The sequence below is a fragment of the Nipponia nippon genome, unplaced genomic scaffold (assembly GCF_047370975.1).
Source record: "Nipponia nippon isolate SJK-2023a ecotype South Korea unplaced genomic scaffold, ASM4737097v1 scaffold_1, whole genome shotgun sequence".
Taxonomy (NCBI): Eukaryota; Metazoa; Chordata; class Aves; order Pelecaniformes; family Threskiornithidae; genus Nipponia; species Nipponia nippon.
Genome location: NW_028262290.1, coordinates 54617896 through 54645167, shown reverse-complemented (window position 1 = coordinate 54645167; position 27272 = coordinate 54617896). Strand labels below are relative to the sequence as shown.

The 27272-nt window shown below is 42.6% G+C and overlaps 1 protein-coding gene across 22 annotated transcripts in view; it reads left to right on the top strand.

Moving 5' to 3' along the window:
• Positions 1–27272, top strand: part of EPB41L3 (erythrocyte membrane protein band 4.1 like 3) — a 145958-nt gene that overhangs the window by 87474 nt on the left and 31212 nt on the right. For all 22 annotated transcript variants that reach the window (XM_087755973.1, XM_087756122.1, XM_087756106.1 and 19 more), the window contains exons 4-8: positions 15749–15853; positions 18157–18199; positions 21773–21848; positions 23267–23485; positions 23807–23894. In XM_087755973.1, coding sequence (XP_087612099.1) covers positions 15749–15853; positions 18157–18199; positions 21773–21848; positions 23267–23485; positions 23807–23894 — 531 coding nt within the window. The remainder of the gene's footprint in view (positions 1–15748; positions 15854–18156; positions 18200–21772; positions 21849–23266; positions 23486–23806; positions 23895–27272) is intronic.

Genomic DNA, 27272 nt, shown 5'->3' with positions numbered 1-27272 from the left:
AACAATGCTTCATCTAATGTGGTATCTACTCAGTGAAAGGATCTTAAGTAAATGCCAGGTAAAAGCTTTCTCCTGAGGCCCCACAGTGTTAACTGCCTGTGTGTTGTATCTATCCTGACCTAGAAAGTCTCTCATGCAGTAAGACATTACAAGCCAAAACCAGGTTAAGTAGGTAACCCAACCTGTTCATTCATCCTCCTCCAAAACCATAAACCGGAAGCCTTACCATCTGTACCCCCACTGCCGCTCTTGCCTGGGAGCCTACAGATGGTAGCGGCGGGCTTATTTAAGAGAGGTATTTCCTTTCAGAGGTGGGATGGCCATCTAATGGTGCTTCACCTGTCCAGGGACAGCAGCTGTATTTGCTGTACGCTGACATTGTCTCTGATACTCCATCAAAGAAAAACAGTCTCAGGGTGGCTATGTGGTTCTCCCATGTCATGAAGAAGCTGGAGGTTTCTAATGGGCGCTCAGTCACAGGAGTCAACACAGTCTGCTCAGATGGATGCTGAGTGGTGATTTCCATCTAGATGTCCACCCCTGCTGGAAGTGGTTCTCCTTGCACTCTTCATTGCGCTCTCCCGGCCAGCATCAGGACCAGAAATGCTTTTTGTCAAAAGTGGCCAAGTCCACAGCTGGGGCCAAAACTGCACAGCAAAGAAGGTGCTGAAGACTTCTCTGTTAAGCAAGCTAGACCTATACTTCACATTTGTTGGTTTGAAGAATCAAAGATAAAGCAAGATCCAAGACTGCAGATTGATTTCAGATAACCTTAAAAAAGACAGTGAATGCACTGGTTCAGCTTTTTCCTAAGATACAAGAAAACATGCAGAAATAACTTATTTCTGGGTTCCTCCCACTTTAAGTAGGGGTTTTCAAGCACTGTAGTACAATTACACTATTTCTAGGATTTATTTCCCCCCTCTTTCCTCTCTACCCCATCTCAATTTTCTTTTATCTAGACTACTGCATTTTAATTAAAAGATTCAAGTGGAACCAGCTGTCATCCTCTCCCTTATATGTAGCCTAATTTGAAGTGTCTTCCTAAAACAGGTTGGAATTTGCCTTCATCGTTTCTGCTCTAAACATATACATGTTATTAATCACAAAGTGAGATCAGAAAGCTATAACGTAATCTGTCTAAATAAATGGTAAAATAATTAGATTTCATTTTCAAAGGCTCAGCTGTCTGAGCCCATTGGTAATTTATACTCTTTCTTCGTTCTTCTACTGCTCAGACTTTCTTATCGTGCAGGACAGCAGTAAATGAAAACAAATGTTTCCATGGCAGCCTGTCTGTGGCATCTCCGCAGCCCTACATCAAACAGAGAGAGTTGCCACAGGATTCAGATAGGCTGCAGAGCACACAGAAGGCCGACGTCTCAGAAAGCATTACTGGTATCCCCTCGTCTTGGTGGGTGGGGGTCAGCCGAGGTAGGAGGGGATTGGTAAAAATACACTGTATTTGTGTTGTGTTTTGTTTTGTTTTGTTTTCATCCAGTTTTCTCAGCCATGCTGCCACTGGGACCTGGGCAGTAGTTGGATGTCCTATGCTGTTGGTGGCGATAGCCCCTGCTACACCTCTGTGAGGAACCTCTGGTGACTCCGTGATGGACACCTCATTTTCTTAATACTGGGTTTCCCCACATCCTCAAGTGACTTTGGAGTAGTGTACTTGAGTTGCAATGGTGAGGTGTTTTATTTCCACACCTTCAAAACCAGGGTTTATACATGGACAGAGGCAGACTGAAGTGAACAGGCCCGTTTCTGCCCTGCACTAGTATGTGCTGAAACCGCTTTTTGGAGACAAAATGGGCATGAAATAGATGGATTTTCAAGCAGGATGGAGAGTGCTGTTTCACATGAATTTTTCTTTTTCCTGTAGAAAAGTACATGGGTGCTTCCTTAAATAACTCATTAAAGATAGTCATAGGACAGGCTTGAAGAACAGAGAACAAGCAGACTTACTTCTGCTCTGCCACCACTGCCAGAAATGAAAGATTGCAGTGACTGACTTCAGTGCTGCATGTGTTTCTTTTCCTGGTTTTCCAAATCTGGCTTGCAAGACTACCTCTGGAGAAAAAACCCTTCAGTGTTTCTGTATGGCATGGGGGAACACATGGCCCTGTTGTCCCCCTCCCCGCGCAGCGTCTGAGCTAACCCTTCCCCAGCACCCGTCGCAGCAACAGAACTGCGCTCCGCTTTTGCACGGGGAGTTTAATAACATTGAATTTCTCATCCGTTTTGAGGTAGGCTTTAAGGTCAGGAAGGAAACTGCTGTAATAAGATGCACTCTGCTTTCTGAAGGATACAGTTTCAGTTACCCCCTGCACATTTAATTGTTTAATGAATTCCGCACAGTCTCTTGCAAATGGCTTTACATGTGAAACTGATTACTGAATGCAAGAGGGAATTTTTTTAATAAGTCTTTTCCTTTTGACCTACTCGTTGCTTACATTTCAGTTAATTTAATACGAAGAGCTTTGTTTTAGGTTTTTGTTCCTTCTCTGGCATGTGTTTCAGTAAATGTGACTGGGTTGAGATGCGTCGTTGTCATTACACAGAATGTTTTCTGTCCCCAAACCCGCTAATTAGGGCTGACTTAGATTAGCCAGGGGATTCGATTAAGATCTATGTTACTTGACACATGTCAGTAGGCATCTGAGTATTGCCTGAATGTGTTCCAGCTGAAGAGAGTTAATATACAACTCTTCTGGTTTGCTTTTTCCAAATACTGTAGGCAGCTTTTTATGAGTTAAAGTACTTGTCAATTCAAGAAGCCTAATGGTCTGGAAATCGATACCTATGCTGTCCAGCTCATAGTAATCAACTGTGAAAAAGGTTTTCTGCTTCAGTTTGGTAATTGAAACAAAAATAAAAATGTTCAAGCTCCCTTTTAGTGTTGATGATTATTATTAGTAGTAGTATTATTATCATTTCACTGAAGCTAAAGAAATCTAAATCAGAAAAAGTCACTTTGGGTTGAGCGAAGCCTTTTGGAAAGGCCACAAGGCAGAGGGAGGATGCTGGTGTGGCGCATGTGGGGCTGGAGTGTTTCCTCCTTGCCAGGAGAGGCTCAGCTCCCCCGCAGCTCCTCACAGCTGGGAACATCTGGGCTGCATGGTACTCAGGGAGAAGGTCTCTTATAACCTTGGTAGGAAAACCCACCTAAGTGGTTAGGCAGCTGGGGTCTCTTGTATTTCTTCCAGTTAATATGCAAGTATTTTACAGAGACTGAAGGAGAACCAAGAATTAAATCCAAGTCACTACTTCAGATATCACACCAAGTAAACAGCAGGATGGGCTTTAAATTCCACCCTTAGGCACAGCAGAGGGCATGGTCGCAATCAAAACAAATGGCAAAAGTTTAAAATAACAAAAAAAAAAATATTTGTATGTGTCCTCTCCACATCTGTTTTCTGCATCTAGTCCTCTTATCTCTTGCCTTTCATTAATAGTTTCTGAAAATGATTTGGGCAGTGAAAGGATGGGTTTAGCAGACAAGAATCTTCATTTTGATACTTTGGAGATACCATCCATTTTTCATAACAGTGAAAACTATTGTGAGAGGTCGACCTACATTGACAAATATTTTCAGCTGCCCTGAAACTACATTTTCTAGGGAATAAATGATTAGCTGAAAACTTCCTAGCGAAATGTTGCCTCTGGTTCCCTCCCCTTGGTGTACCAGTTGGACACGATCCAGGCAACAGGAGCTTGTTCTCTATCTGGCGAAGTTTTTAAAAATTTTTTGGTCATGCGCACTCAAACACAGGTACTGTAAGGCTCATTGCTGGTTAACCTGTTTGCAAGAGCCCAGGAGAGGATGATCTTTTATTCACCTTTTACTCCAGACAGATCGAGGTCTGTTGGCTCCAGGGGTCCTGTCCTTGTCACCGTCCTTGCTGATGGCCTCACCAGGGTGAGACTGCGTCACGAGTGGTGTACCCCAGGGCTCAGTGTTGGGGCCGGTCCTGTTCAATATCTTCACTGATGATCTGGATGAGGGGATTGAGTGCACCCTCAGTAAGTTTGCAGATGACACCAGGTTGGGTGGAAGTGTCGATCTGCTGGAGGATAGGAAGGCCCTACAGAGGGACCTGGACAGGCTGGATCGTTGGGCTGGGGCCAACTGTATGAGATGCAACAAGGCTCAGTGCTGGGTCCTGCACTTGGGTCACAACAACCCCATGCAATGCTACAGGCTTGGGGAGGAGTGGCTGGAGAGGTGCCTGGCAGAAAAGGACCTGGGGGTGTTGGTTGACAGCCGCCTGAACATGAGGCAGCAGTGTGCTCAGGTGGCCAAGAGGGCCAATGGCATCCTGGTTTGTATCAGGAACAGTGTGGCCAGCAGGACCAGGGAGGTGATAGTGCCCCTGTACTCGGCACTGGTGAGGCCGCACCTCGAGTCCTGTGTTCAGTTTTGAGCCCCTCACTCCAAGAAGGACATCGAGGTGCTGGAGCGTGTCCAAAGAAGGGCAACAAAGTTGGTGAAGGGTCTAGAGCACAAGTCTTTTGAGGAGCGGCTGAGGGAGCTGGGGTTGTTTAGTCTGGAGAAGAGGAGGCTGAGGGGAGACCTTATCGCTCTCTACAACTACCTGAAAGGAGACTATAGCAAGGTGGGGGTTGGTCTCTTCTCCCTAGTAACGAGCGATAGGACGAGAGGAAAGGGCCTCAAGCTGCGCCAGGGGAGGTTTAGGTTGGATATTAGGAAAAACTTCTTCACTGAAAGAGTAGTGAGGCACTGGAACAGGCTGGCCAGGGAAGTGGTTGAGTCTCCATCCCTGGAGGTATGTAAAAGACGGGTGGATGTGGTGCTCGAGGACATGGTTTAGTGGTGGACTTGGCAGTGCTAGGTTAACAGTTGGGCTCGATGATCTTAAGGGTCTTTTCCAGCCTTAACGATTCTATGATTCTATGAAATGTTCACTTTATTATCATCCACTAAAAAAACTAGGTGTCATATAAAATCCTAACACCTCATATGGGTGATTTTTTTTTTTTTTTTGCAGCTGAGCAGTGTTCGCTGGGCTGCTTGTATGTTTTCTTATCCCTGTCTGTTGATACAGCGAACAAAATATCAGACATGGAACTGGGTGGTGAGGAAATACCTGCTTGCAAAGCTTTGATAGGCAGCGAGGTCTGTCTCTCATGGTTTATCTTGCTCTGGCAGAAACGGTTTTGATCTGAAGTGGATAAAACTTAGATGTAGCTTGAAAACAGGCTACATTATTTTTCTTGACAACCCATCATTGATGATGTGATATTGTCTAAGGTACCCCAAATCTAAAAGCCTGATCATCATGCTGCCTCTTCTGCCTCAAGAGCATCTTTCTGTGCTGTGGTTTCTGTGTGATGTGTGTGGGATTTTTTTGGTTTGTTTGGTTTGGTTTGGTTTTTTTTTTTCCTTCACTCCAGCCTGGCAATGTAGGTCAGGGAGAGCTCTGTGGCTTTTAAATTCATATGACAAGATTACTCTGTAAATCGGACTATGTTGACAGTAGAGCTTTTTTTCAGCTGAAAATAAACAAAATGTTTATCGTTTATTTTTGCTGATATATGCCAGTAACTATTTATGGTACATGTAGTGGTTGGTTCCCCCTTGCTGTGTCAGTGCTAGGCTTGTGCATAGTTAACAGTTACGCAAGAGAGATGAGTGTTTGCTGAGCTCATGCAGGTATAGGTAGAATAACAAAAATATTCATATTTATAACCCCCACTGGAAAGCTTCACCTGCTGTATTGAATCCCAAGAGACCTGCTTGAGTTACCACAGAGTGTCTTGCAGGAGGGCAGTCAGGAGGCATTAAGCCAGTGGATCAGCTGCATGTCTAGTTAAAATCACAGCCCAAACAATCTGTGTTCTTAAGAAGGCTGAGCAAGGGGGGTGCTTTCTCTGTTGAAAAGCCTCCAGAATAGTGGAATACGGTTTATTATTTTATGTCAGGATTTAGCAAATGTGTGAGACTAATAAATGTGCTGAGAACTGAACTGCTGTTTGAGAAATAGTATCCACTGTTTTGTTTTCCTTCATCAGAGAGTAGTGCTTGTAAGCTGTTACCAGATCTCAAGTTTTACAGTACGAATTCTGTTGATGCACTTGGGATGCCCAAGTATTTCCTGATCATCAGGTTTGACAGTTATTTCTATAGCCGTTGTACACATGCAGCTGTGGCTGTTATGCTTCCACATATAAAGACATGCTCCAGAGTATTTGTTATTTCTCAGGTGCCCCCTTTTGCTGCTTCGCATTGCCATGAATGAAGTGCCCGCTTTATTCCTAAGCACGCAAACTGTGTGGCGCACACCTCAGTACACTCAGAGCTCGTATGATGCCAGTGCTGGTGTGATCTCTGCTGCTGATGTAGAAGGCAAAAACCCTAATTTGGTTTGATGCCAGAATCGGGACTAGGTCACCAATCTTCTTACTGGGATTTAGCAGTCCTCTGGGCTTTTTTAGATTAGTGCTGGCTTTTTAGGATTGCAGGCTCAAATGGCATTAAAGAAGGTTGCCCCTGATAAAAACTATGTCATGTTACACAATGTCATTGACACTTGGTGCAGGTATGTAACTATAGCGTAGACAATGTTACATATTTATCTACATGCTTGTATTAAATACTTAGGAGATAGATGTCAGAAAAGGTTATTTTCAGGAATATAAGACATTTCAATGTGTTATATTACAATAAATATCAATAAGCTGATAAATTATAGTACTACCATGATGGGGGGAAAAAAGAAAATGATCAGTCATCACTGTATGTCAAAAAAACCCTGTAAGTTTTTCTATGTGATGTTCATTTATATGTGCAGAGAAGTATGGGTTAGAGTTCTAAATTAACAAGCAGAGATAGGCAAAATAATATTGCAGTTTTTATTTCAGAGTATTAGAATATGTTGGTCAATTATTGGGATGTATATGCAGGTTCACACATAAAAATGTCAATAAAGAAATAGAACATTTGGAGAGCTTGTATGCAGCTTTCAGGAAAAGCATTTCTTTACATGAAGTATATTCATATTGAAAAAAAAAAAGTCTTTTTAACACAGCTTTTATTCAACTGTATCTTTCTGAAATTGCCTAGATCTTAGTTCTTCCCACATCTGGCTAAATTGTTTATTCAATAGATTGTATTTGGAAGTGTGACCTGGGATTTTTCCAAATGCAGTTTACTAGTGAAGTTTCATTAGTAGCTTTAAGTACGTAAAAGGTTAAATGGTATTTCCTTTTGACAACCAAAAAATGAATGTGTTTTGCTTTGAAACTTTTATTTCATTGCCTTTATTTTCTTTGCCACCTGAAAGGCTGGCAGAAGGATCTTGTGCAGTATCTCCTACACATGCTGGCAAACTGCTTACAAAGTGGTTGAGAGTATTATGTCTATCCAAGGGATACATGTGTCCTCATAAATGTTCAATTGTAATACTCTACATATGCCAAACCCAAGATTTTTCCCTAAGAAACATAAAATAGTTGGAATAAAAAGACCAGATGGGTTCATTTCTTTTATCTTTAAGCTTTTCTCTGTCTGTGTGGGAGAGGGGAGTAGGGTATTTGTTGTTTGCTTTGTCTCTTTGTATATCTTACTGCTGTCTTTGGTGTACAAGCTTGTACCAGTAACTTCAGCAGTTTTTGTTCAGTAGCAGAAGTGACTCTTTAAAATGTTTTGTATAATGCCTAGAACATCATTCTCAATGCACTGAACTTTCAGAAAAACTGAATGTTGATTTTTCTGGACCTGTCAGTGCCATTTTCAGCAAGCACAGCAGGGGATGTAGGGGCCTAAATTCCAGTGGTTAAGTCATGTTATGCTTTTAAAAGCTCTCATCCTGCAAGTTATAGATGTCATCTGTAAGATGTACTTCAGTAAACCAGAGGAAAGCTTGCTGATTTTCTGCCAATTGATGCTCCAGGAAGATTCTCCATCCTATTCTTCTTCCTGGATGCTCCCCACTTAGCTTCCTGCTGGAGACTTCAGTTGAGAAAAAACAGATTTGAAGAAATTCAGGGTTTCTTTTCTCCTCTGTCACCTTCCTCCTTCATCTTCTTTTCCCCGTGGAGAGAAACTGTGGAGGAGTGTAAAGAACACAAAAGCAAATCCTCTGAAAATGCAAAATACAAATGTGTGGAAATGAAATGAAGCTAAACTTATTTGGAATGACTTCTTCCATTTATCCTCCTTGGGAAAAATAAACGTCCTATTTTTTTCATCTTGTAATCAAGATTTGTTCAAAAAACACATTCTCCCTATTTGGAAATTTTCTGGCCTGAAGTGCAGTGATTAGCTTCTAGAATTGTTCAGTTCAGCCCTTCGTATCTTGACCAGCTCAAACTCTTTCACAAAAAAATATGGGAAATGTCATAGTATGTAGATTTTCATTTCATTTGCAGATAAAAATGCACTCCTTACCAGAATGACTGCATGCGTTTAGGACCTCTGATTGACGCTCTGTAGATGGAGAAGTGCTGTGATGGGGTCATCAGCTCCTCTGCATTTGGAACCACACTGAATGTTCACTTACTCATAGATTTGTATATGTTTGTGTATACACATATTATGTGCATTAAATTATGCACATATTTGCCTTTGCATATTAAATTATGATATATTTGCGATGGTCAAATCCCTCCCCCAGAAATGGGTGTCTCAGTACAAAAGTGATCTTGGAAGCTTACATGCAAGTAATGACTATTTGCACAAGTAATATTTTTCTGGGATTGGGTATATTTTTGTGTAAGCTGGGTAATTCATGAGGAAAGAATGAGAAAGTGTGTTGTCAGGAGGCTGGAATTTCGGCAACTTGGAGACACGGCTGGGGGAATTTGTGGGAAGAGAGTGCTCACTGCAGTGAGTACAAAGTATTCCTGACAGCCAGCTAATCGTTTACACTTGTTTGTGTTGCAAGAATAATTGCAGAAGCTGCAACATGGGGAGAGAGAAACTTCTCCATGTATATGCTAGTTATTTGTTGCCATGTATGTTTTAACTTTTCTGTGTGTTTTCCTCGCGTTTGTGCAGAGGAGACCAACACGTGGCCCCTGCAGTGTAGAAACCGAAGTGTTGACCAAGCTTGCAAAATGCAATTTAAATTGAAATAAAATCAGTGATCTGGACACAATTGGAATATTTTTCATCATGCACACTGCAAATGAAAAAAATAGCTAATACTTCCCCACCAGAAAGAACAGGGGGAAAACGAAGAGGTTAGTACAGCCACATGCCAAAATACATTACTGCATGCAAGGCTAGAGCCAGCCCACACATTTATACAGTGCATTGTTAAGATCCATTGGAAAGTGCAAATGCTAATTAGGAATGTGAACCAGATAACCTCAGCATCAGTTAAAGTCCAATGATTCCTACCGGGATTTCATGATACTAATCTGTTTGTCCTTCTTCCAGCAATCGTGCCCAACTAGAGTTATTATAGTAATTGTACAGTTTAACGCCAGGCTGGTGCTAGTGTGGCGTTGTTCGCTGGCAGCTTGACAGCTTTTCCAAGTAAAGTGGCGATGTCGTGTTTGCATATGTATTTGCACAGAAAGATATGTGCAAACCCTTTCCATTTAAAATCCAGGTCCACAGCTGTGATACTTGTTTGTCTTTGCTGTGCTCCTGGACTGAGCAGAAAGAGAGGCAAAGTTTCAATTCATTGGGGTGCCCTGACCTTGCAGTTACTGTACAGTGGAGATGATGGGTATTGGTGGCAAAAATAAATCCCTTTATAGCTGTTTGGCTGTGGGGCTTTTTCTGTCTTTGGGTTTTCCGTTGTCTGTAAAACTCGGTCTGAATGTGATCTCTTGTAATTGCTTTCGAACAGGAGGGCTGTACCTGCGTGCTGCAGACAGCTTCCTCCCCCAGCCTTTGCTCAGCGTTTTGCACCCACATGAGACTGCAGCATCGGATGCAAAAATAGAACCGCTCCAAAATGCAACACTTGGGAGATTGCAATAGCTTTTATTTCTAGGAAGCTGAGAGGGCTGTTTTCTGTTCTTCAGCTCCTCATCCTAGTTCTCTGTCAGTGAGAGGAAGGTAATCTGCTCCTGAGTAAAAACAGAGTGTGAGAGTAGACTAACACTCTATGCTTTAATCAGGTATATGACGATTAACTCCTTAGTGTCTGTGGAGGTGCACAGGGATCCCAGTATCACAGCCATGCTGGTTGGAAGGGACTGAGGAGGCCGGCTGGGCCAGCCCCTGATTTGAGCAGGGTGATGGCTGGCACAGGGTCAGGCCAGCTGTGGCATTGCCTGGCCAATGCCTTGAAAACCCCCAAGAACGGAGGCTCCTCAGCCTTGCGGAAATACCGGTCCCAGTATGGCATTGCCCCTCCAGGGAGAAATTTGTCAGACAGAGGCTTGGATTCGGTCTGGAAGAAGCCCAAGTGGTGACAGGTCCTCAGCATGGATGCCTCTCCGCTGGAATAAAGCTAGGAAAGATGACTGGTCCGGTAGACTGGAGGTTACCCAGCAAGCGAAGGTGTGTTGCTCAGGGTGAGAGTACATCAGAAGAGAGGTTCAGGCTGCATCACCAAGGCAGGTGCCAAAATGCCCCAAAAGCAGTTGCAAACGGTCGTGTTTCAGGGGCAGGGCAGGATTGCCGAACCCCGAGCCACACCAGCTTGAAGGAGACATTTCTGAGAGATGGTGTCTCCTGGCTTGGGGCAGCCAAGCCTACACTCTTGCACAGAAACAAAATTTGCCTCTTGGAGGCAGCAGTTCTGGATCCTGATAAATGTTCCTCCGGCCCAACTAGCTTCCAGTCTGGGAAGCACTGTCCAGCACAGAACATTTGAAATCTTCCTGATCTCTTCCTTGTATCACACTAAATAGCAAAGAGGGTTCCTGGGGTCTTACTAGCACCTGCTAGTAAGAAGGAAGGTGGTGTCACATCTTCGTATTACATTGTTGGTTGCTCGTTTCCTGTGTAATTTTCCTTGTTGCTTATCACAGTACAGTAACATATGGTTTTGGTAGCTTGATTGCTGCCATACAGGGTTTATTATTACCGGAGAGTCCTGATGGACAACAAGGTGAACAGGAGTCAACGATGTGCCCTGGCAGCAAAGGCAGCCAGTGCCACCCTGGGCCACGTTAGGCAGTGTGTCCAGCAGGTCGAGGGAGATGATCCTTCCACTCTACTCAGCACTGGTGAGACACTCCTGGAGTGCTAGGCCCAGTTCTGGGCTCCCCAGTACGAGAGAGACATGGACATACTGGAGAGAGTCTAACAAAGGGCCACGAAGATGGTGAAAGGGACTGGAACATCTCTTCTGTGAGGAAAGGCTGAGAGAGCTGGGACTGCTCAGCCTAGAGAAGAGACAGCTCAGGGATCTTACCAATGTGTATCAATATCTGATGGGAGGAGTAAAGAAGACAGAGCCAGATTGTTCTCAGTGGTACCCAGTGCCAGGACAAGAGGCAATGTATGAAAGCGAAATACAGGAACTTCCATTTAAATGGAAGAAAAAAACACTTTCACTATGAGGATAGTCAAATAGTGGCACAGGTTGCCCAAGCAGGTTGTGGAGTCTCCATCCTTAGAGATATTCAAAACCCAAGTGGACACAATCCTGAGCAACCTTCCCTAGGTGGCCCTGCATGAGCAGAGGGGGTTGGACTAGACAATCTCCATAGCTGCCCACCAGCCTCAGCCAATCTGTGATTCTGTGGTTATATTAATGTGCAATACATATTTTGTGACTGAAGTGACAATGTATCTATAGCAAAGGCTTGCATTTTTTCACTTTAATAATGTTCATTTATCATAAGTACATTATAGCTTATGGGCTTAATCATAATAAAGGAAAACTTCCTCATTTTTTTTCTGCATTAAGAAATACCAGACCTGGCACCCAAATGTTCACCAATGAAAATAATTGACTTTATAATAATCTTGTTATCCAGGCAGAGCTAAGGTGGAAGTACTTAATTTTTGAGCTGCTCACTCTCAGTGATGTATAACGTGTTATCTTGGTCTGGTGGTCTTGCAAGGGGATAGGGTGGGATGGAGGGATATGGGCTGAAGAAACCAATGGGTTTGAGCATGGACTATTTCTGGAGAAGCCAGTTAGGGGACAGGAGAGCCTTATGTGGCCTTCGGCCTCCCAAGGAGGGAGAAGCTCAGCTCCAAAACTGGGGGAGAAGCTGGCAAGGAGAGAGGCCATTTCTCCTCTCCCTTGCATGTGGGAATTGCTGGCGGGCACAGGCTTGCCAAGTTCACTGCTGCTGGCTCCTTTCACTGGGAGCTTGACCAGGAGGCTGTTTATTCCCATTCCAGCTTTGAGTGAGAGCCCTGGCCTTTAATAGAGCTGCAGGGAGCAGGCTGTGAAAAGTGTAAAGTTTTTGCTACCAGACTTTTGTACTCATTTACACTGTTCAATCTATGTTTTGCATCCTTTCTGTTGCCTTGATTTCCCAAAGCTTAAGCAAAGTGTCTCTTTTTCCACATCTGCACATTTCATTTCATCCCATTCATGCCTGAAAAATAGCTAAGAATATTTCTGGAGGAGACTCTTGCCATATTTACCTTTCAGAAAAACTCTTCACTTACCTGGCAAGTATTTTATAGCATGAAGTCTAATGGTTTGGGGTTTTTTTTTTATTCCACATTTTTTGGACTGCTGAGAATTGCTTGGCACTTTCGGCATTAACCTGTGATCCATAGTAATCAACAGACTGTCAGTCTTTCATCACCTTAGACTTGTCACCCCAAAATGGTGGAAAGCAAAGGTTTCCGATGGTTTGAGGAGCTGTATGAATTTGTAACTTGACCTTTCTTTCCTCCTCCTCCCATTCTCTCCCTGCCAGAGCAATGATACTCTTGCCTTGTCTGGCATGCTTATTTGAGCACACAGTAAAATAAAAGCAGTTAACAAGAACATAGGAGGTCTGTTCAGTTGTTTTAATTATATATTCCTAACTAAACCTCTTAATTCCCCATGGATTAATGCAGTAGTCTCCCCTCACTGTGTTTTTGTGCAACGTTGTTTTTAGAAAGAGGGTGCATGTGCTAATGCTCTGTGGGTACAAAAGCAGCAGTGCTGCGTACATGCAGGTACGCGAGGATTTGGAGGGCATCGGTGGTGGCTCCATTGCCAGGCAGCCCCCACTCCCCAGATGACAGAAGCCCTCTAAATCCAGCTCCCACGGCTCAGCTCTGACCTGGGAAGAGGCGCCTGGGGCAATAGCGAGGCTGCAACATGAGGCTCATCTGTCTGGACAGTGATGGGTGTTTTTGTGGAGAGAGAGAAGGAAAGTGGTCCTGGGAAGGCTTCTCCTCAGCCCTCACCAGTTCACACCTTGGTGAAGAGCGGACCCCAGGCAGGAAGGGCTGTCCGTTATACGTGGTATTTCTGACGTCCTCTCGCAGCACCGGCAGGGTTTTCCAGTATCCTAATGCAGCAGGAGTTTTGTGGAAAGTGGCTGAGTACAACTTGGGCATCTTCCTACAGGAGGAGGAGGATACATTTTGTCACGGAGAAAAAAATGAGCCATGCAAATTATTCCAGGCTTCCCGTACTTATTCTCATTTGCCCGCAATGTGTAGCCAAACAAGAAATTCTGAGCATTGGGTTTTTTTTTGGTGAGTTGCTTTTTATTACAGCCCAGCCCCACACAACTGTTTCCTGCAATTCCCTACTAAAACACCATACCTTGCAGCTGCTAGCTACTGTTTCTCAAAGCTGACATCTGTGTAGCTGCACAGATTGGCCACATAAACCAGCTCCTGTGTTGGCCTTGTGTGACTCTTAAAATTCAGAGGACATTGAAGTGTCACAATTCAAATACATGTAAATGGTGCAGTTGTGGAGGCATAGTGTCTCTCAAAGGAGGTACCCTGTAGAGCTAACCTGCTTATTTCTCTCTGTTCATTATAACCACTTGGTTTGTTATCAAGTAGAAAGGCAAGAAACGTGTCAATTTCTGCTTATAGCTTGAACTTTGGCTTGAAGCTCTGACTTTGTTCCTCTCTGCACACCAGTAGTGAAATCTTTATCCTCCTGATCATCTCCATGGAGCATCAAGTATAAAACCACCAACCTCTTATTATCTACTTCCAAGTTTGGGATGTGCAGAATTAACTAAACATTTGTTTGAAATTATAAAGGAGCTGGGGTATGTTTATGCTTCCTACTACAGGGTGGAAAGCATGTGACAAGCAGAACAAGGCCCTAGAGCTGTTTGCTCAAATGATGCTGGAAGACACAGTAAATGAAGTTACAGCCATATGCTTGCAATGCACTTCTGTGCCTGTGTTTTTCTCATCTGGAGAACACTTGTTAGACTCTGTCAGCCACACTCTTCAGTTTCCCCATCGATAAAAACATGGAGGATATTTCCCTGCTTCCTTTCTAATATACTGTCATAGCCCCAATAGAAATACTGAATTTAATATAAATTAGATCATGCTGCACAACTCCATCCATCATCTCTGGTAATGTTTTTGCAGGGTGTTAGGCAGCAGCCCGCAGTTCTTTTTTTTTTTCTTTTCTCTTGGCTCGCTTACCACTTCTAAAATAGTTTGAGGCCAGCATTGGACTCCACGGGTTTGTTGGCATAGCTATGTCAGTTTGGATTGTGAAATATCCATCCCCCGGCCAAGGCTGCTGGGCTGGCAGCACGGTCCGGGTGCAGCTCTGTCGGCGGAGGTGCGTAAATTTGGAGGTGGCATTCTCACCTCTTTTGTGTCAGTCTCCTGCGCTGTGTTTGAAGCAAGCAGCGTTATTTGCAGTCTGCTTCAAGTCATGTGTATGCTACAAATAAAGAAACGGCAGCGCTGACATCTACGAAAATATTCATATATGCGCGTGTTTGTTATAAAGTGGGGAGATTTTTTCTTTTAGCTGAGTTGCACTTAGGGAAGTAGGCAGTGATGAAACAGTGGCCCAAATAATTTTGAATTGTTTATCATAATTAATGCATATAAAAGTTGGCACATGTAGCTTATAAAGAGGACATTTCTGTCTGCCTTTGTTTTTTTGGAGATTTTTTCTCAATGTCATGTGTAACGCTGAGAACTAGGATGACCTGAATTTTTACCGTCCAATACGAGAGATACTACGAAGCTTCTGCTGAGAGCTCTGGCTGTTGACAGTGAGAGATCTTCTCATCTAACGTGTTAGCAGTAAAGAAGGTTAGTGGGACACTGGAAAGCTGCTTTCTCACCCAGCTGTGTTCCCAGTGAGATACTAGGCTCTTTCAGTGATTTCAGTAGATAGCGTATCGTATTTCCCCACATATTAGACAAAAAGGGATCCTGGAATCAGTGCACATTGTTACCGAAGCAAGAAATACCTCCACATTTGGCTTTTCCTCTTCCTTTTTTTTTGGATTGCCCCCCAGTCACAGCTCTGGTAGGCCATGACCAGGAATATTTTGTACGGTTGTTTGTTGCTACTGTTGCACACAGAGAATGCTCGGGTTTGCTGAGATACAGCCTCGGCATGCATTTGAAGTTGCAGTTCCTGAAAGACACAAGAGATCTTCTAATTGAAAATTGAAACATGACTTACATTGACTTATTTTTAATTCCACAAGGCGACGTGAACTTTTATGGAAAGCAGATCTGCCCCATTCAGCAGATTCTTATGAAGCTCCAGTTCAATAGGTTTGAAAGATGGATGACTTTAAATAAATAATTTTGGGGTTATTGATTTGAGAATTAAACAGAAAAGGTGTTATTTTAATGCTTATATTACTTTATTTTGCAAACATGATTTTTTTTCCTGTTCATTTCCCACAGAAACGTTCCAGAGGTCAAGTGCTGTTTGACAAAGTATGCGAGCATCTGAACCTTTTGGAAAAAGACTACTTTGGGCTAACATACAGAGACACAGAAAACCAAAAGGTAACCCACAAAACTGTGGCTGGCCTTTGGCATGTGGACATGAGAGTTCCGCGAGGCACCCCCCCAGACAGTTGTAAACAGTTCAGAAGTTGTTACCTTCCTTGCCAGGTTCCATTGACATAGCTCGAGCTATTGTTTTTCGTAACTTTCTACCCCTCAAAAGCATCCCCTGTGTTTCCCTGGCTTCCCTCTCTGTTGGCTATTTATGACATGAAAGAAGTTAATCATATAGCTGGTTCTCTTTCTAGTATGATTTATTTTATTACTGCCATATATGAAAGTCAGATTTACATTCATAGATACACTACTAAACATATAATACTAAAATATGGCTTAATAATACTATGGTTGGGATACAGATAGGCAGGAGTTGATTGACTGCTCCTGCTAACTGCTAAGATAAAGTAAGGCTTTAAGTCTTGACTTGCTTTATCTGAGTGTTATTGTTGATTTGGCTAAAGACATAAGTCTTCAGAAGCAGTTGGCGGCAATAGTGAATCACATTCTGCTTGTCTGCATCTCAACTGCAGTATTAAATAAGCTATGTATTAATAGTGTCCAAGATGATCTAACATGCAGGTGATATATATATATTGTTTTGGACATGGTATGATGGAAGAGAGAGCATCAAAGGATAATTTAAAATACGCTGTGTGATTTTGGCATTTTAAGATAAATATTTTGAAAGAAACCAATAACAAAACATTTTAGCAATATGTGCTGTAGCCAAGGAGAGCTCACCAGTTGAAGGTATTTTGTGCTTTGCGTGGCCTGAAAGGTCTTCCCCCATGCAGCTGGAGCTGTTACTGCTTCTTCAGCTGTTTGTCTTGTGAGAACAACAGTTTTATTTTCTAGGCTTCCCTTTGTTTCATATGATACAGAAGAAAACAGTCCTTTTTTCTCTTTTTTTTTCCCCCTTTTTTACAGACTTCTAAATATAAGGATTTTGTTTCTGATTCAGAAAATCACTTAAGCAGACATTTGGTCCATGCCAGTGCAAGATAACACTTTAGCATATGCTTAGTTTTGAGTTGTGGTAAAAGGCAAATGTTTAAGTGCATTTCCAGATAGGTGTGCTTTCCTGTGCTGGAAAGAGGAGAATGTATTCATTATTAACAGGTACTTTAGAAGTACTAAACATTTATAGATCACCAGTTACTTTACAGAGCTAAACAGCTAAAAGAATACTACCTACCACCACATTTATTGATCAATAACATGCATATTTTTAATATCAAAATACTTAGCAATTCACTTCCGTCCCCTGCCAGATAACTTCCAGACAGACAATATGCATGCCCACATCACATGTCACCTTTGAAAACAGAAATCCTGATGCATCTTTAATTTCTTGGAGCATAGTGTGCTTTCGTGCTCAGCACTAGCTGGAGCTCTTCAGGCTCATGTTTTGCACCACAGACTGGGTTTGGACAGCTGCAAATTGGTTGTTTTTGTTGGGGGGAGATTGTTGTGTTCTGCTTGTTTGATATTTCTTTAATATTTTTTTTTCTCTGATACATTTGTTTGTCCTTCTTTGGAGAAAGTGAAACTTTCCTAGGGGAAGCGAACTTTTTGTTCTGGGTTGTGTGATGCATTTTAAATATTAATTTGATTCTGTTCAGGGGACAAGGCAGCGACGGCACTGAGAGAACCCAGGCTGCTGTGTGCCTTCTCCAGGGGAATTTTGTCTGCTTCTTGGCATCCATGGAGTAGCAACATATTGCCATGATAATTCCTCACCTCCTCAGCAGCGGTTTTGTCTTGCATAGTCATTGGGCTCTCGGTGGCATCAATGGGGGCAGCCCCGGTGCTGCGGTTCTGCCTCTGGTTTCCCCCCTGCGCTCCCTCTGCCTCCAGGGAGCCCCTTGTGCCCACGCCGGGTTGCAAATGGGGTAGTACCCTATGCTGCGCTTGCTTATCCTTTTTAGCCCTTCCAGGATTAGAGCAAAAGAACAACCAACCAACCAAACAAACAAAACCTTCTTAACAAGCTTGTAGAAACCTAATTTTCCCAGAAGATACTCTGGAAAAAGGTTTCTGTGGATTTATTTTACTAATTTCAATTTTTTTCTTTTTTATTTCAAACCATTCAGCGCCTCAACATCTGGGAAGGTTAATAAAAATCCTGCTTCTACCCAGGGCCACATCTTGAAAGTTAGTGTTATCCCTGCCTACTGCTGCTCCAAGGAGAAAGGGGTGGGAGACCTTCACGTGTTATAGCTTTGACTCATAGCGCTGTTTCAAAAAGAATGTTTATTGTGTTTTCTAATTCAAATTGAAAAAAGGAAACATTTTCTTTGCAGAATTGGTTGGACCCTGCCAAGGAAATCAAGAAGCAGATCCGAAGTAAGTTTGCTATCGTTTGTGTGTTTATTTCAGGGGGTCTGGAAAACTTTCATTCTGGTGTATCCAGACCCCAAAATCTACACAAAAAGGTGTCTCCCTCCAAACTGCTATCTGTGTTTGTGAAGACCTTGGACCTCTGTGGTGCCAAGTGGGGATGTGAGAAGCAGAGGGGGATCCCTGGCATGCGAGCGGCCTGTCGTGGGTACCACATGCCCATCACTGCCCAGCCCCTCTGATCCTCTGGGCTTGTTCCTAAAGCACTGGGGTAACTCACTGCGCTTGGGTCGAAGGGCCCATCCCACCAGGGTGCCCCCAGCACCAAGGACTCGGCAGCCCCCACTCTCCAGGCCCTCACCCCAGCCCCGCTGCCCACAGGGTGAGGGGACAGGCAGGACAGGGCCACGGCCCCCTTCTCGATACCTTCCCCCAGGAGAGTGTGCTCCCTCCAGGGCGACAAAGCCTATTTCACAGTCATCTTTTGCATCTTGTCCTGAGTCTCTGGCAAAGGAATTACCGGCATCTTTTAGGTATTTTACCCCATAATGAGTGCAGGAGGTTGCTGAGGCTTGTAACGCGTGAACTTGCATTGCTGAAAACAACTTGACATTTGCAGAGATGCAAAAAACTGAAGTTTGACATTAAGCAATGTAACCTTAGGGACTAGGCCATATGTATAAATTATTTCGTTGCATTACTGATATTTGTATCATACCCAGGAACGCTGCTCGTGTCCCATACTGAAATACTTCACTGATGCAAAGATAGAACTCTTATCTAAAATATCTTTTCTCCTGCATTTCAAAAGCTTGAACTTTGCTCCTAAAATGACCATTCAATTCACAAAGAACCAGTCAATTTTCTGCTTCACATGAATATTTTAAAAAGCTTGGTTGTTAAATTTAGCCATCCGCTACATTAGAAATTCAAAAACCTCTAGAAGGAAAACCTTGTCAAGACTGCCAGGCTCTAAATTTCACCTGCCTTTTTTTTTCCTTCTCACTTTTTGAAATTGATGAAAGATTTGTGTGTGTGACTTCTTTGGGCAGGAAAGCCTCAGCAGTTTTTTTCTTCGCATGTTTTGTAAATGATCTCTTCTAGCACTTGTGCTTCCACAAGCAAAAACATCTGGTAGTTCACATTTGTTGGGTCAGGCCCAGGAAATGAATCACTTCCCTCTGCAAGATTCGAAGGGTTAATTTACACTGGCTGGAAAACTTCCCCACTTACTATGAGAAACCACACCTTTCCACCAGTATTATTTCCATTAAGAGTAAGTGTTCTGCAACAAAAAGTAATGAAAATCTGCCCTTTTTTGGATCTCTTGAGAAGATGGATCTGGAGAGCAAGGTGCTGTAGACCTCGATGAGTCAGGTTACGCTGAAGGTCAATACAAGTAAAGCAGCTCAGCTCCACATCACTGATGCGAAATACATTTAATATGTGCCTGAGCCGTGAGATAGACAATGAAAGGTTATGACAGCAAGAGATTAACCAGGGCAGAAGAGTCTCGTCCTGGACTTGACGTGGGGGACAGTTGTATTTGCAGAAGATGACAGCAATAATTTGCTTGCTCTGTACAGGTCACCCGAGAAGTTTGGAACAGGACAATGGTGGAAAAGTAGGGCTGTTAGCCATGACGCTTCCAAAACACATATACATAATTCTGCTAAATGATGGTTGAGTTGTACAACAGATATCCGTGACTCCACTGCAGACCACAGGAATTTCATCCCAGTGGTTCAGAAATTAGGCTGTTGCTGTGTGTGCGGCCCCTGGTTCACACCCCATTAGTTATAACCCTCTAACTTGTACAGTGTTAGGTTTTATTTAAACCCCTGTAAGTGAGGGGTGAAGGCCTCTTACTCTGGTATCTTAAACCACCCATGCTGTATGATAGGCTATAACATAGGCTTGATTTATTTTATGTGTGCCAAAGGAATAGATTTTCGGGCCATGTCCCCTTCCCTCTGTTGTGGGGCCAGGTGTCACCCACAGGCTCCGCTCCCACCTCGGGGGCAGGTCCACTCCTCAGTGGGACCATGCCCCATCCTCACTGCCAGCCAAATCTTAGTTCCACCAGCTTTTATGGCCTAACAGAGTGGAAAAGTTCCTAAAATCAAGGAGCCCAAAAGTCTCACCAAGAGCTGAAGTCCTGATGGTAAATGTCAAAAGTGTCTTCTCGCACATTGAGCCTGTTTTCTCGGGTGCATGGATGACCAAAGTGGATGGGGCTTTGCATGGGATGAAATTTCCTTATCGTCTCTAAATAAATACTCCCCAACACCCAGTTAGGTCAACAATAGAGTATTTCCAGACAAGCAGACCTGTCCAGCATATAAGCTATCTTACTGCAGAGTGCACTGGATATACCTTCAAACCCCATACTCTTTAGGAGGTACCTAGGCACAAGGTGGCCCTGAATTGAAGATCGTGGGAAGGCACTACCCTGTCAGGTTTATAAGGAAGAGTCCTGTTTTTCAGTGTTCATGAGCACTTCCTCATTACATGGCCAGTATGGACTTTTCAAGAGAGATCTATTTATTTCTAGTTAGACTGACATCAGTTAGATTGACTTTGACATCAATGTGTTTCAGAAAACGGAAGTGTCGTTACTTTGGCTTTGGTTTCTTGACTACAGAAATACTGTAATTTATGTGGTAGTAGTACGTATAAGAGGTATATCCCACAACAGAGGCCTCGGTGAAAAGTCTCGTTACTGAAAAACCACTGTGTTGCTTGTAAGAACGTTGTGGTTTGGGGTTTTGTTACTGTTTTTTATTTGCATTCGAGACATACTAGTATAACCTGTCCCTTTATTCAGAATAGCTTTTATATTTACATACTATGTTCAACTCTTCCTTTTTTTTTAGTTTTGATATTCTTTCTTTACAACATTTAAAGCTAACACTCCAAAAAAAATTTCACAAACTGTGGTGATGCAAACCAGTATCCATCCCATGGGTCACCTAAACTTACTGAAATAACTAAATAAGAATTCCCCAGAGTTACGTGCTGTTTTTCAGTCATGCTCTCTGTCTTTGTCCTTGCAGTTTTGTCTGCCCAATAATTTATGTCTGCTGGAGACAGGAGCTATGTGCTGAGCCAGCGCTCTGAGAGGATGCTGTGAGCTGGTTTAGGCAGCCAGAACTCGGCACATCACCCCGCTCCAGAGCCCATTCGTACTCTCACTCGCGGTGTTTCCAGCGCCTCTGTGTTTTGGGTTATTTGTTTTTAAAGCTTGTATAGGCTGTGTTCTCAGATGGTTAATTCCAGCAAACATTGGTTTTGGACTGAGGGTTTTTTTAGTGTTAGTAATAAATTACTGCTCCCTTGGGGTCCTCACTTCAGTGGAAATCTTACTAAAGAAGAAAAGAACTGTAAAATCTGATCTAATACTTTAATTGTGAGAGGGAAAAGCAGTATCTTCAGGACGATGTATGGGAAAAAGATACTATATCGTGTTCTTATGAATTGCTTGGCTGGGGTATTTTTAAGTCTACTGGTAATCGAACAGCATGAGCATCTCTGTTTGCGCTTGCAGCGTACTTTCAGTCAATCTGTGTTCTTTTCCAGGTGGTGCTTGGCAGTTTGCATTTAATGTGAAATTCTACCCTCCAGACCCTGCCCAGCTATCTGAAGATATCACCAGGTGTTTAAAACATTAAATACCTTTCTAGAAGGGGCTTAAAAGCTGTTCGTACTAGCGCTTACACTCTAATTATCCAAGAAAAGGAATGCTTTGTATTCCCATTGGCTTCCTTTAACTTATGAGCTTATGGAAAATATGCGATGCTTTGGCAGGAAAGACACTATGAACAGTGTCTATCCTCTGAGCTAAGAAGACTTTTGTGTAATTTAACCCTAAAACCCAGCTTTTCCAATATACGTGTTCCTGAGAGTTGATTTGAATTTTCACAAAGATGCCCGATGCCCATTTTTGCCAGTGGTAACAAGTTGTTATTATAAGTAAATTCATAACTATGAAAGAAAAGAAGTGGGATGGGAATAAGCATGCATGTAAATTTTGTATGTCATTTGACAAAGTAAGCGACTGATGTGCATGGTGTAGGGAATATGGTGGTAATGAATGCCTGCTCTCTGCTATCCAAGTCACTTATCTCTGCAATGTGCACCTCTGCTCTCTGGTTTTGTATTTAGATTGCAACCACAACCAAAAAAAAAACCTCACCTGGTTCCCTCCTTGGTATAAGGTGGCAAGCTTCTGATCCATGAAGAGTTTTGTGCCACCAGCAAACCGTTCCCTAGCCTGTTACAACATTTTGCAACCTGTGGATATTTTTAACCTTCATTGCTTTGTGGGCTACTTGTTGCTTTTAAGGTAGCATGAAGCCTTTGGCTTAGATCAGAGGTCCCCTGTGCTAGGCACTGCACAGAAAGACAGTGTGCCAAGAGTTCACACTTCAACAGAGGTCTTCCAAAAGTCAGGATGGCTTTTTTCCTCGTCACCCTCAAATCTCCCCTGGGAACTCTGTGCCTTCTCCACCAAGCCAACGCCTTTCACTTTTTTTCTGTTTTCTTCTATCTGGTGATCTCTTTCACTGTTTATCACCGTGGTTTTAACAGCATTTACTGTTTAAATGTATTTTTAAGAAAGCTCAACAGTTTGCTAAAGAGGCAACTTTTTTGAACAGCTTGGAGTTCAGCTACCCTTTAATGAACAGTATTTGGGGTTCTTAATTATTTTTTTCTCCTTAAATAAAAGAATTATCAGGTAGCTATATGTCTTAGTGATTTATGATAGAAACCTGGTATGTTTAATGGGTAATTCTCCATCTAGGTCACTAAACAAAGTAATAACCTATTTTATTAAGAGATCTCCATGCTGCTTTATAAAGATAAATTAGGCGTTGCTACCCATAAATTAGGCAAGCTGTTTTTTTTTTTCAAAATTATTATTATCCTTGTTAATGCTTGAAAATCTTTGGGCTTGGGAGTTGTCTGCAAATTAGTAGAGTAACTGAGGCCTCTTGCCGGTGCTTGGGTGGTGCTCCTTCGGGGGCAGCAGTGGAGGAGCACTTTCTGAGCCATCTTGGTGCTCTATTGCAGGTACTACCTCTGCTTGCAGCTGAGAGATGACATCGTGTCGGGTCGGCTGCCCTGCTCGTTTGTCACCCTGGCCCTGCTGGGCTCCTACACCGTGCAGTCAGAGCTCGGCGACTACGACCCCGATGAGTACGGCAGCGACTATGTCAGTGAATTTCGCTTCGCACCGAATCACACTAAAGAGCTGGAGGATAAAGTGATCGAGCTGCACAAGAGCCACAGGTAGGCGGAGGGTATCAGTGTGGGCTATAACCTACCTTCAGGTACCGTCCTGGTGCATCTGGAAATGTTAAAACCTGCTGCAGTATACCCAATAAGAATATTTTTCGGACAAGACTCCTCTCCGTGTCTTTGGTTAGAGAAGAGCTTTGCAGCATGAAAGATAACAGGATCTGCACCAGAGCTTTGGCTCTGGTAGGTACCCAGCCATCTAAGGGGTACAGCTGTAGTTCTGACAGGCTGAAAGTGTTTTCCAGGTGCTGGATTTTATTTTGGACTCTTGTTTCCTTAATATTGATACTAGAATTGGTTGCTTTTCCTCAGGGGAATGACACCTGCGGAGGCTGAGATGCATTTCCTGGAGAATGCCAAAAAACTATCAATGTATGGAGTAGATCTCCATCACGCCAAGGTATGGATTGTAGTTCTTTCACCACTCATCTTTCTCCTGTGGCATAGTACTTGAATCTGCATGGACTCCCTGATTTATTCTTTCATGTTGTTTTGAGATGGGCATTTTGTGGGATACATCATGTGCCAACATGAGGAAAGGTGACTCATGGGATAAGCATAAATACATCTTGTAACTGTAACATAACCTAGCCTATAGATTCAAAGACATTGCACATCAACCTTTCACGTCGATTAAACAACCAAATCCTTTGGGAAAATATTGAATGGATGGAGTAATGAGGAAGAGTATTAGAAGCTGTCCAGAGAGTGATCAATTGTCATTTCATTCACCTACATTTTCCAATTTAATAAGGCCAACTACAGTATCTTAACTAGATAAGTAGATCATTTCTAACGCTGCAGAGAACTTTCAAGCAATTATTTAGCTGTGCTGGAAACCTAATCAGATTGATAGTAATGAGGAGACAGCAGCTTGTCTCTCTTCTGAAGTGCGGTTGTTGCAGTTGACTGGAAGGGCAGTAGTTCTGCTGGAAACATTCTCCCATGATGAAGTAGTTTCTGTAATCATCGGCAGGTTAAGTTATGAATAAAACATGGTCATTTTTATTGTGTCGTGGGAGAGTCACCTACCAGCCTTGTGTTGGTTGTCTGGTTTTTGTGGGGTTTTGTGAGTTTTTTTCAAAATAAACAATTACTATTTTTTTCTTCACTCTTCAAAGTAAGGCTAATGGATTTTAACATCTCTGAGATTAGCAGGCATCCTTGGCAAATGAGTGCTGAACAAAGAATCCTGAGCTGTGGAGAGCACTGCATTTTCTGTAAAGGTCAAATTACTGTAAGCCTGTTTTTATGCTGCAGCAGATCCTTTCAAGAACCAAGACAAATTTGCAGCTCAGATCTTGAAAGGGCCTGCAACTGTGTTCCTGGGGCATTTCGTAGGAGCTGTGCATATGTGTTACAGAATTCAAGGCAATCTTTTGTGTTCTGTTAATTGCCTTCACTGAAAATGAAAAATCTGGGTATGGCTCAACGGGCAGCGCTCTACCAGGAGGCATGCTGCTGCTTTCCCTGTGTCTTGCAGATAGGCACAAAATCTTGAGGCACATTTGGAGCAGAGATAGAAATGGATTGGCGAATGTCACTCAGTAGCTTTTTTTCGACATCCTTTGTCCAACACAAAGAAATCTGAAAACCAGCAGCAAAGTGAGTTCCTGTTCTAAATATGTTACGGCTTCATTACTGAAAATTTAACGTAGCATGGCATTAAGGCCTAAGCATTTTTTTTCAGAATATTGGAGAAAGGCTGTGAAATTGAAGATGGGATATCTTGAGATAACCTCCCCCACCAAAGTATCATTATCCGGTTTTACTCTTCTGTTTTTCATGTGGAAAGACTCAGAGCAAGAGAAGTTGGTTGACAAGCCGATCCCTTTCTAAAGTGATGTTCTTCTTTTAAAAAGCTGCAGTGCTAGCCAAATTCGGTCTGTCTGTGGGTTAAGAAACCCAACAATAATTTTGGAAACTGAACTGAAAGTGGAAAAAGTAGACTCTGCATGAGAAGTAATGTTTAGTTTTAATTAGGTCTGCCAATGAGATCTGATGGTACCAGGCTAGGGGACAAGCATCTCTGTGGATGCCTTTTTGAAGTCATGCTGTGGCAGATGTCTCTATGTAAATGTCAATTCATTAAGGTTGTCCCAGTATCTTAAGTATTCAACAGATGCTGGACTCACCAGCTGCTGTTAAAACTATTTCTCAATTATCCATACAAGGCTACGATAAAAAATGTGTTCAAACAGACAGATTTGTCCTCTGGGCTCTCACCGCTCTGATAAAACCTCCCATTCGTATGCAGAGCTGCAGGGATCTGCAGCTCAGCGTCTTGTGCCTCATCCATTACAGCTATACAGTTTTCTGTTCTGTGCAACCGCATCACTCCTGAAAAAAGCCAAATTTTCCTCTTACTCAGGTTTCATTTTACACCAGTAGTATCCCATTGGAAAACAGTCTCTGATGCCGACAAGTGAAAGAAGCCGTGAATGGACTTAGGTCTTCTGCAAAGGTGGGGATGAGGGAAGAAGGCATTTCTCAACAAGTTTTCGAGAAAGTGTATCAAAAGAAGGAGCCCCTTGCACCTGCAGCTGTGTGCCATATGTGAGCACGCATTCATTTCAGGCATTCACCAGGCAGTGGGATTACTGGCAATGAGACTTAATTTTTTCAAATATATTTACTGTATTTAGACATTACTCTTTGCTTAGGAAACTGTGAAATTGAAATCCTCTGAAAAAAATTAACTTTGTGTCTTCTGTAGTACCTCACAATGATACCATGTGAGTGCTTTGTTTAGAAAAAAAATCTACCTGTAAGGGGTGATACCATCATTGTTGGAACATACATCCTTTATTGGTGTGTTTTCTAACACTGGAGCGACTTTGTGGCACTAACTGTATGTTGTGTCTCTGATTTTAAAACAATTTTTTTGTATTTCAAGCTGTGCCATAGCCTTTTCATCATGACTGACCATGCGTGCCTTTGTGTTCATCTCAAAATGTAATCAGATTTTCAGTCTGTGCCTAAAAGATGGCTTGTCGGGAAAAACAGAGGAAAATGATGAATTCATTTCATGATTATCATAGGGTGACATCTTCATAGCTTCTGTTGTCAGACTTCTGTAACTTTAAGTTATTTCAAAATAATTACCGAAGAACTCTGCGCTTTAAGGTGGATCCTTCTTTTCTCCAGCAGTATTAGTACTTAGGTAAATGAGAAAAACAGAATTATACAGGCTAGTGGTGACAGCAAACAGTGAAGATTGGTTTTAGACTATTTGAAGGTTTCTAAAGGAAAGAGAGGTGTATACTTCCTACTTAAAAACATCTTTTATAAAATCTTTTATAGTACTAATGTGTCTGACCTACAGCTTCCCTGTCAAAAACGGGTTGTAGCACAGGCACAGTCGCATACTTTAAAAAGAATCTTTCTGGCCCAAATGCCCAACGTTCTGCCGGCTTGGTCATTTCAAAGTGAAAACACTGAGCATAGGAACAACAGCGTTAAAGAAACTAGCAAACCAACTAAAGCCAAGATGAGCAAACTACAGAAGAACAATCTATCTAAGGATTCACAAGGCTTAGTCGTGGAGATGAGTGATGCCAGGAGAAGTAAATTTGTATGCTGTCCTACTTAATTTCAATCTGTTATTTATGCTAATAACACTTTTTTATTATGCTAATAAAATTTTGCTATATAGTTAATATCATTCTTTTAATAATGTCTAAAATGTTCCCCCTCCTTTTGGGGTTTTTCTAAAATAGAAGGAAACATTTGCAACACTCAGTTTCTCTCACCCTGCCCAACCTTACTATTACTTGCA